Genomic DNA, 10,461 nt, shown 5'->3' with positions numbered 1-10,461 from the left:
AGGGCCGAAGGTGGTCCTTAAACCATATGCAGAACCGGTATCTGCTCACTGCCATTAGGTGGCAGGATGAAAATCTTGGACCCGTTTTGAGACTGCGCCGGTGAACTCAACCCCCTGTAGGTCGATCATTTTCATTTCCATCACATGATGTGACAACCTTTCATTCCTAACACTTTAGTTAGTTCATATCAGTAGAGATCAGCATGATTTTTTCCCCAGTGACATCTGATGCTTTCAAAGTGTTCCTTTAAGGTTTTGAGCAGTGTACAAAAAGGCCCAGGGCAAACTTTTTTGGTGTAACTATGTTCCATTTGAGGTCAATAAACTGAATTACCTAATGGCTGTTAAACTCCTTCACAAGACGGACACGATTATACACTAGTAATGCAGGACTCATTAACTTAGTTTGGTGATATAAATCTGTGAAGTTATTTGTAAAAATGTCTAAAACCAGAGGCAGCTCTCTACTTGGTAATCTGACATACTCAACATGTTACAACTCCTACAGAACTCTAACAGGCAAAAGCAATAAATGGACATTGATGGCAAATGTTTAAAGATTCAGTTCGTTTTTAATCAATGTTCTGCTTCATAACAACAGAGCTGTTCTTATTTAGATGAACAGAAAAGCCACGTGACCACTCCTCTGCATCTGTAGAGAAAAAGCTTGAGCGTGACGATACGAAATTACATTAGCAGTATCACTAGTGATGTGCATTTCCAAATGTGCGAACTCCAAGACACTGATCTTTCCAAACTCTTTTATCCCATGACAAGAAGAATATTGAAAATCCAAGATTTTTTTTTTCACGCTGAGGAAACATTACTAAGGAAGAAAACCGAACCAAATCAGTCCATTTCCACTGTAACAGGGAGCCCGATTTCAATGTCCCTCGACTCCGAGTTCTGCAGCTCCCTGCGGATCTCTGCAGAGATCTGTGGGTGTGTTTGTATCTTGAGCAGCTCCAGCAGTGCTTCCTTCTGTTCAGACCCCAGGTCAGCCTTGTAGCGCTGAGCCAAGGTGAGTAAACTCTGATGCCACAGCACAGGAAGCTCGCGTTTTTCACTGCGGAAGGACAGGAAGTGGGCCACCAAGGCATCCAGAACACGGAAAGGCAGGGCGTACTTCTTGTCGAGCAGGAGGCGCAGGAAAATGCTGTTGGCACCATTATACTCCATCTCTGCCAACTTAAGCATTGCAGCGCTGAAAGACAAGAAAGACTGCTTGTTAGATAACCTTGAACTCTGTGTTAACTTGCCTGCACTGCACAGAATGAGGCCTTCAAGGACAGCTGGTTAATACTTCACATGAGCAAATGCTGACATCTGTCTGCCAGCGTATGTCAGTGAGGAAGCCTCACCTGGAGTGCAGCACGGGAATTGAGCACTTCGTGAGGATACTCCCGATGATGATGGCTTCCCTGAGAGTGCATGTCCCAGATTCACAGAGAGGAATCAGGATACCTGTGTGAAGGTCCAGGAAAAAAAATGTTAAATAAGTGTTCCAGAAAAATTATAATAGACAGAAATAAAAAAAAAGGTAAAAAAATTAAGGATCAAACTGCAAGTTGTTTTTTTTTTAACATTTTCAATTAATTATAGTATTATGCCATTATACACTCTAATGGAACACTCAATTCTATGATGTTCCATTCTATGGCAAGTCATTTGTGACTTAAAACAGACTTGCAATAGAAATGCATTTAGGAGCAATGTATGAACAAAAACAACATTAAACACGTGCAGCGCCCAGTTGTAAACAAAAACACTGATAAAGGCAACAGTGGCAAAGTGGAGCTGGAGTGTGTTTATACACCGTGAAGAGCAAAGAGGCGGAGCTGTTACTGAGATGGTGTGCTCAGGTTAAGTAAATGAAAACACTTCTACGTCCAAAACAGCAGCGCTGTTCCTGTAATCACCATTAAAACCTTTACTGATAAAACACTGGGGAAAGCCTTCCAAGAACACAGAGTCAAGGTAAATGTTTGAGGCCTTAGTTTAGATTGAATATACACCTTATTTTATTTGTCTTTCACTGTACTTGAGTTTATTTATGTTTTTGCATTTAAGAAAAGTTATCTTAAAAATGTTTTAAATATAACATCTTGTTGTATGCAGTTAAACTTAAAAACACTAGAATTTCTAAAATTTAACCCAATGAGCAGTTCATTTTGACTGACTTGTGTTTGATCATTCTTGAATATTTATTATTGCTCATTAATAAGACAAAAGTATCAATCAATAGTGGTCAATAGTATTAATCAATAGGATACACATTTTCATTATTTGATTACTAAAACAATCGATAGCTGCAGCACTAGTCTATTGTATGACATTCCATTCTGTGCCACAACATTCTATACTGCGAAATTGCAGTCTATGGCGTTTAATTCTATACTATGGGATTTCATTTGGTGACACCGTTCTGTACTATGTTACATTCTATACTATGATGTTCTATTATATAGCGCTCCATTCTACACTATGGCATCCCATTGTATGGTTATAGCATTCCATTCTATAGCTTCCCATTCTATGACACCCCACTGTATAATATGACTTTCCATTCTATACACACACCATTCTATACTATGGTGTTCCACTGTATAATAGGGCTGTTCGATATAACGATATATATCAGATGACGAAAAACGTCTATTGTTTCATTTTACGCTATCGTTTGTTTCGTGGTGTCGCAAAATAAACTGCTTACGGCAATATTTTTTCATCGTTTTGATGGTCACTGTAGTGGCTATATTAATTTCTTAAAGTTCTCTCTTTCTCTTATATTTAATATAACCACACTACAGGTGGACAAGCGCCTGTTTTTATGGGTTGTCGTTAGCAACAACGACGGTAAAACCATCGCATGTCCGCTTGTTAATTTCCACATAAACCTTTCACAATAAAACTCAAGATCCTGTTGAGAATTTTCAAAATAAACGGAATCATGTGAAAAAGTATGCAGAGTGTTTACGGATGAGAAGCAAAAAAGAGCCGCCAGGTGCTAAAAAATAAACCTTAGACTTAAACGTTAGAAGAGGCTTTTCCCCGCAGCACGCCGTGTAATAAATACTCACAAAGAAAACGGCGGCCGTTAAAACCTGTCTAACAATGTGTCGTTTCATGCATCGGTTAAAACACTCGACTCCAGGTACATGACGCCCAGCTGGAAACACTTCACGCAAGACGAGATTCACAGAATTTACAGAAAATATTAAATTTTTTGTGATTTATATCGTTATCGGGATATGAGATTTTGGTCATATCGCACAGCCCTACTGTATAATATTCCATTCTATACTATTCCATTCTATACCAAAGCATTCCACTCTATCTCACCCCATCATATATATCATTCATTCTATGATGTTCAATATGCCATACATACTGACGGTCAGTGTCAATGTCTATGCAAAGTTTCATTAAAATAGCTCCACTCGTCTAGGAGTAGACAGGATCCTACAAACATACATACATATGCTAGAATCATTATAACATGGTTATGATTATGATTATTATTACTGTTATTTTTCTTTGGGCTGCATGTGCTCATGAAATCCAAATTAAGGTGATTCTGCACAAGTTTGCCCGCTGCTTAATTATGTTAAAAATAATATTTGAAGCTTTTTAAACACATTATTCTAGCGTCTTCAAATTCTCCACTAAATTAAATATTTAGCATGCTTCTGATCACTTCTCACTCTCCCACTCTCTCATGCTTCGTGGGTTATAAAATACATCTTTGTAAGCAACACTGCCACACAGTGGTGACATCTCGCATTACCGTTTTGCCAGAATATAGGTCACAGGATGTTTAGGGAAAATAGTCCCACCGAACTGGGACAATTTGTGAACACAAGACTGACAAGATTAAAGAAAAATCATCCTCAACAATCAGTTGTGGATGTATGAAAGACGCTTTGACCCAATTAGATTTGAGTGTGTTAATTACTTTCCTACCAGAACCAATGGTGCTATTTACCCTATGGACACTGTAATCCTCCATCAGGGTCTTCAGAATAATATTTCTAAATTTAGTGCTGAAATTGGAAATCTGAGATGTCCCAGAAAGCTTGTTTTCTGCAATGCAACAAGCTGCCAAATCCTCTCAGTCATTTAATGTACCCACTTCTTTTCCAAGGGTTACATGCAACTGGATCTAAGCCTTCGATGAAGATTTAATCAAACAATAACAAAGGTTACTGTTTACAGGCCCGAGAGACACACAGCTGTAGCCTGTAGGGGTTCTTGGAGTAGTTCATGGTGGATTTCAAAGTCTATGTTGGATCACTGTCCAGTTGTATACCCCAATCTTATTTCAGTTTCCCTGTCGTGACTGAATGCATCATTTTTGCATGCAAAATTTGCCAAAAGTCAGTGAAATCTATTCCTCCCAGCTTACAAAGATGCTGCCAATGACAAGATCTCTTCTGTGCATCAACACAGCGAAACAGTACAACCACCCCAATCAGTTAAAGCTTCAAGCAGCTGCTCTGCAGTCATGTGGGTATTTTGCTTTCTGCTCAGCATATGTGCAAATTTATGGAGATGTTCTCTTCCAGAACTTGTCCTGACTTCACAGATACCCTTTACTTTGAATTCTTAAAGATATTTCAGAAAGTGGAAACTGTTCTTTGACATTTTACATATTCTTCAATGTGCACAACAGTTGTCATTCCTACACAGTTAATGCAACACTTTTGTTAAAATGCTCAGCGACCCGAGTAAGGAAATCCTAGAAAGCTGACAGAGTTCATCTACAAAACATTTCATGACTCATCCAAGTGACTTAGTCAGTCTCAGCAGACTGTAGGCATCTCCAGCACCACTGCATAACAATGAGCCACAATATCAGTTTCATTATAACTGATGCGCAGATTGTCATCACCATTAATTAAAGGCCATGGCTCCCATTCACAGGGAATTGAGGAAAGGCTGCAATCACAGCACTGTAACACAAGGAAAGATGTACTTTTATGGTCTCTCCTTCTCTTTTCATATGAATACTCTTCATGAACAAATGTGTGTCAAATGAACGCACAGCATTTTGAAAATATGCATTTCAGTGTTTCAGCTGAGACACATGTGGCTCACCAATGGTTTTTCAGAAATAGTCCAATTAGTTCTGCTTGTTTGCTACATTTAAATATAACACCTAGAATGTACAGTAACATAACATTTATTTAAATGCTTTAGTTTGAAAACACATGACTCTATATTACTATGATTACTAGATTTCTGTAATCACTTCCACACACACTTCTACTCAGTTCTGTCACAGTCTGTTCTCAATCTTAAGTATTTATTCGAATCCTCAGTCTCACCTTTAAACCATGCTCCCGGTTTGAACAGGGCCTTCTTCAGGGCGCTGTAAAGGTGAAAGTTCAGTCGCTTGTATTCTGCGATATCATCCCGTACTCGAGGCAGCAGCACTAAGTTGTAAAACCTCTGGGCCATTCGCTCTTTCAGATTGGACGAGAATATCCTTTAAAAGGAACAAGGAAAAATACTTCATTATATCACTTAAGAGAACTTGCGGAAAACGAATCATCACAAAGCGCATCAGCTCAAAGTTTACCTCGTCGCCTGGTACATAGCAGCTGCCGACCAGGAGTCGGGGTCAGTCAAATACAAAACCTGCTCCCAGTTTGAAAGCGCGGGTATTATTTTAAAGGCCTTTGGCAGTTTGCCGCTGCGGTATTTCGACAGAACCTGAAGCACAAGAAGAGAAAGGGCAACTTTAAACATGTCTCCATTAACAAAAACACACCTGTTATACAAGCGATGTGTACAAACTCCCCCTCTGCTCAATATGATATGCATGACTAACCGGGCCAGTGGGCTTCTCCACTGACTGTGTCTATTTTCCTTTAGTTTGTCTCCCAGTTAGTTGACGTGTGGTGGGCTTGAAGTAAACTTACCTTACCGACACCTCTGTACACTTCTGTTACTCTTGGGTCCAGCTGTGGCATCGGACACCCGGAAACCTCTGACATCACTGTGCCCACCTCTGTCTGCTTCTCTGTGATCTTCTCCATAATGATGTCAGCTAACGTACGTCTGCAAGAGCCACAAAGGAGTTAGTGGTTTGCCGACCAATCCAAATATCGATACCAGTGCTGGTATTGGTATCGGATCAATACCAGCACAATTTGATCGGTAATTTGTTTCTATCCTCCATGTTCATTATGTAGCCGACTGAATTATGTTGGATAAGTTATGTTTTGGAAATGAAAAACTACACTTCAAACATGCACTATGAACCTTGTTGTGTTGATCGCAACAAGAGAACCGGATCCAAAAACCCATAATAACATTACAGCTCTAAAAAACAAAAAAACAATAAACAAGTTTCAAATTAAATGAAAGGTTAAAAAGATGTGCTTTGCTGTTTTAACTAATTATTGTCGAAAGCAAAAACCAGAGATTTAGCTGTCATTAAAATATATTTAGAATTTGCAAATTGAAGGCGACTCCTTTATAGGTTAGAAGTGCTGGTATTGGCTCATACTAGGGCTGGGCGATATGGCCTAAAATCCATATCGCGGTACACTTTGAAGCATGTGCGGTAATGATATATATCACGATATACTCTTTTCTTCTGTATTTTCGCACTATAAGGCACACTTAAAATCCTTTAATTTTCTCAAAAATCGACAGTGTGCCTTATGTATGAATTCTAGTTGAGCTTACTGACCTCAAACCGATTTTATGTGGAACACGGCGCTCAAAAATCTGTCAAAAATGTTTTAGTACGACTTTGGTAAACAACAAAGCCGCACCCCTTGATGGATTGTCGGAGCATTACGGCTATTGTAGGCAGGAGCCTCGCAGAGTGATACGTACTGTGCTTCAACATAGTAGGGCTGGGCGATATGACCCAAAATTCATATCTCGATATTTTTTAGCTGGATGGCGATATAAGATATATATCTCGATATATTTTTTTAAAGCCATAAAGAAAGAACAAAAAGAGAGTTCTTAGTCAAAGCTGTGTCCCAGATGTCACACAGGCACTTTTATTAACATAGAGCAGATGTACATAAAATTTACTCAAAAATAAATTATGAGCATTTATTAAATAATAATGCTCCATAAATAAAAGAAAACAATGTTGTTTTTGTGCATAACAAAAAGCTCACAATTGTGCAGTCAAAATGTAAACTAAAAGATGCTGAGCACAATAACAAAGACAGATTTCACAGCTGCTCTGTTCCCAACTTGTACTGCGTGACTGACAGCCTGGAGTTTGAAATCCGCTTCGCAACCACGTCTCTTAACAGGTGCCATTTATGGTCCTTATACACAGTAGGGTAATATTACGTTGATGCACAGTACGTATCACTCCGCGAGGCTCAGCCGTAATGCTCCGACAATCCATCAAGCGGTGCAGCTCCGTAGCTTACCAAAGTCGTACTAAAACATTTTTTGACAGATTGCTGAGCGCCGTGTTCCACATAAAATCGGTTCGCGGCCATCAAGCACAACCAGAATTCATACATAAGGCGCGCTGTCAACTTTTGAGAAAATGAAAGGATTTTAGTCCGTGCAGCCCCACTGGGCTGCATGGCGTTAGCGTGGTTAGCTCGTTAGCATGGTTAGCTAGCTAACACGTTGACGCCGTCCAGCCCCACGCACGGGGCGATGCGCAGTAACTCGTTAACGGAGATTTGCCGTGTCCATCTTGTCGCTTCCTGCAGGTGAAGCGATGGGGGAGGAGGGGGAGTTGTGTTCAGTGAAGGAGAGGCGAGGCCGAGTAACGTTGCGTAAAGACGAAAGTGGACGAAAGAGAGGCAAACTTGTGGCTCCACAAGTATAATTATAACGTAACATAGACTATATCGATATAAAGGATATTGTCACATCTTATATCTCGTATAAAAATATATCGATATTTTTTAAAAACTCGATATATCGCCCAGCTCTACAACATAGTATTACTGTGTTGTGTGTGTATAACGTCTTAAGTTTAGTGGATGTTAAACATGGTTATGCTGAGGATATGTCGGCCAGTTTCCACTGGAAATGCTTTTTGGTTAAACTGTTAGCAAGGAATTTGCATTTGCACTGTTACATTTTTATATAACTTTAATGCAGATAAAAAACAGCTGCTTGTTTAAGTGAAATACATTGATGTTTTTTGCACTAATAAAGTTGTGGAGTTGTAAAGCATTTTGTCTAGTGTCAATTATATCGTCAGTTATATCGTTATCGCAGATTTTCAAATGTATATCGTGATAAATATTTTTGGTCATATCACCCTGCTCTACGTGAGGGTCCGATGGTCAGGGACAAATGCAATCGCATGGACCAAACTTCAGTCAGGAGAACAACTGAGATAATCCATCCACAATACGAGGTTAGTTATTAATATACTGCAACAACATGGGAATAGAGCAGCTGCGAGAGAATTCAACATTAATGAATCAATGGTAGGGAAGTGGAGGAAGCGCAGTTTTTGGCTTTCCTCTTTTTCTAAAACGAGCTTCGTCTCTTTGCTATTACTGTCGCCCAAATTGCAGATGACATTGCTTGCAGCCACTGCAATGCTTTCGACCAAAACAGGCGCAGCTTGATGACACCATCAACATGCACTATAGTCAAAATCTCTACCATTGGCCAAATTCATTTCGTTTCTACCGTATACCGTTTATACCGTCCACCCCTACTCGATACCAAACTTTCCACTATTGCACAGCATTAGTACAAACACAAAGCTAAGGATTTGCTGAGCTCGCAGCGCCTCAAGTTAAAGCGATGGTGTAGCTCACCTCACTGGAGGGTTTTTGTTCATGAACATCTCGATGGCCTTCTCATCTTCAGCGTCAACGACGATTTCTTCATCGTACTCAACATCTGCAGGACCTGCTGCTCCCAGCGCCGGCCATTCTTCATCCGAGTCTGCATCCTGAGACGCAGGCCCTAAAATAAGATTACAAGATGGAGATGGCTCATTAGAAGATCACACTGAACTGTTTTGGGTGTAAATATTTTAGTTAAGTAATGTCTCTTGATAAAGACAATCACAAGGAAAGATTTTACACTTTAACATGGATTCAACATGTGCTGCACTTCTATGTATTTGTGTGGAAAACTCCTAGGTCATTTAGCAATAGGAGGACAATTCAGGCTTTAAAAATGTCTTATTATTTTATAATTTTCTGGTATGTATTTAAGAAAAAACTAAATATTAAATATGTCCAGATCAGGCATTAAAGATAAACTTTTTATGATATTTTTGTTTATATGCGCATCTCTGCAGCCAATACTTCAGAACCCAAAAAAGTAGATTATAAAATATTGTTTAATAAATTCTTGAGCATCTTTCACACTTGATAACAGATAACACTCAATTTTTATTCATTTAAGCAACTTTCAAAACCTACCAAATTTTCAATATTTACTTTTTTTTGTAAAAGCAGTTACAAAGGCAGCAGATTAACAGATCAATCCCTTCAGCTAATAAAAACATTTATGATAATTTTATTAAAACAAACAAAAAACATTAGTAGTGTAACGGGGTTGCACATGATAAAGGTTTAATGGATATATTACTTGTATTTATAGATTATGACATAAATGCTACAAATAAATATCTAGACCAGAGAAATGCTTTTTAATTATATTTTAAAATGTGCTTGTGAGAGTGTATTTTATATGTATAGTAACAAGACTGCAAACCAGAGCTAGTATTAGTTTTTTCTCATGAAAAGATGTGCGCTGTGGAATGTTGTGGATTATGAAAGTTAAAGGACAAATGTAGGTATATAAACAAAAGCTACCTAATCTAGTCAGAAGACATTGAACAAATGCGATGTGTGTTAAAGACGACTGACTTGATGTGCCCATGGTGCTAGCACTTGGCTCACCAAACTCTATTCAAATATCCGCCAATTTAAGGATAACTACGACACCAATCCAACATTACCGAGAACAGTGACTGGTGCTTTCTTCTTTTCTGGTGCCAGCCCATATTCGGTCTGAAGTTCCTCTTGTTGAATGCGGGCTTGTTGTAAGATTTTCCGTGACAACCGCTCGTCCACGTACTTGTCGTCGCTTTCTTCCCGGGTGTCTCTGATCTTGACCCGGCCTTTGGCTCGGACAATGTCCGCCTGCAGGATCTGGTCGGCCAGCGCCACTGGCGCGGCTCCGCTCTTCTCTCCTCCACCTTTGGATCGTTTGACTTTCGGCATCGCTGCGGTTTTACTTCAGCTGTGACCACAGGGTGGATGTTCCCGTGGACATGTGCGAGCTACGGGACAGACCTCACCAAACACTGTAAACAGTCACTGCTTCAACACGTGTGTAGGTCCGGGGAGAAGGAAGTGACGCAACACACTCACGTAACATCCGGCTTTCGGCGACCACTTCAGAAAAAAAGTGCAACAACGTCAGTTGACTGTTTCATTGTGAAACGGTGTTAATATTCACCATTCTTTGTTATCAATAATATTTTAT

At 39.5% G+C, this 10,461-nt stretch overlaps 2 protein-coding genes across 2 annotated transcripts in view; one reads left to right on the top strand and one right to left on the bottom strand.

The window, feature by feature from the left end:
* Positions 1-552: 552 nt before the first annotated feature.
* On the bottom strand, positions 553-10,339 carry bysl (bystin-like). Its single transcript, XM_085274037.1, has 7 exons — positions 9,932-10,339; positions 8,775-8,925; positions 5,925-6,063; positions 5,582-5,715; positions 5,328-5,488; positions 1,362-1,464; positions 553-1,204 (listed from the first exon to the last, which is right to left on the bottom strand). Exons 1-7 carry the CDS (start codon positions 10,194-10,196, stop codon positions 850-852), a joined length of 1,308 nt encoding a protein of 435 aa, XP_085130163.1. The 5' UTR covers positions 10,197-10,339; the 3' UTR covers positions 553-849.
* Positions 10,340-10,378: 39 nt separating this feature from the next.
* med20 (mediator complex subunit 20) overlaps positions 10,379-10,461 on the top strand; it is a 2,771-nt gene continuing 2,688 nt past the window's right edge. The window contains exon 1 of the mRNA XM_085274038.1: positions 10,379-10,461. This exon is cut by the window's right edge and continues 114 nt beyond it. The gene's annotated coding sequence lies outside the window, so the exon portion shown is untranslated.

This window comes from Mchenga conophoros, linkage group LG5 (genome assembly GCF_057382185.1).
Source record: "Mchenga conophoros isolate Kocher_MC1m ecotype Shallow Benthic linkage group LG5, M_conophoros_male_GT1.1, whole genome shotgun sequence".
In the NCBI taxonomy this organism is placed as follows: domain Eukaryota; kingdom Metazoa; phylum Chordata; class Actinopteri; order Cichliformes; family Cichlidae; genus Mchenga; species Mchenga conophoros.
This window is presented reverse-complemented; position numbering and strand designations above follow the sequence as displayed.

Excerpts from the sequence above, each read along its gene's own strand:
- bysl (XM_085274037.1), bottom strand. The coding sequence starts at position 10,196 with ATGCCGAAAGTCAAACGATCCAAAGGTGGAGGAGAGAAGAGCGGAGCC. Across the intron at positions 8,926-9,931 it reads AGCACCAGTCACTGTTCTCG|GGCCTGCGTCTCAGGATGCA; the intron begins GTAATGTTGGAT and ends ATCTTATTTTAG. Across the intron at positions 5,489-5,581 it reads GCTATGTACCAGGCGACGAG|GATATTCTCGTCCAATCTGA; the intron begins GTAAACTTTGAG and ends TTCCTTTTAAAG.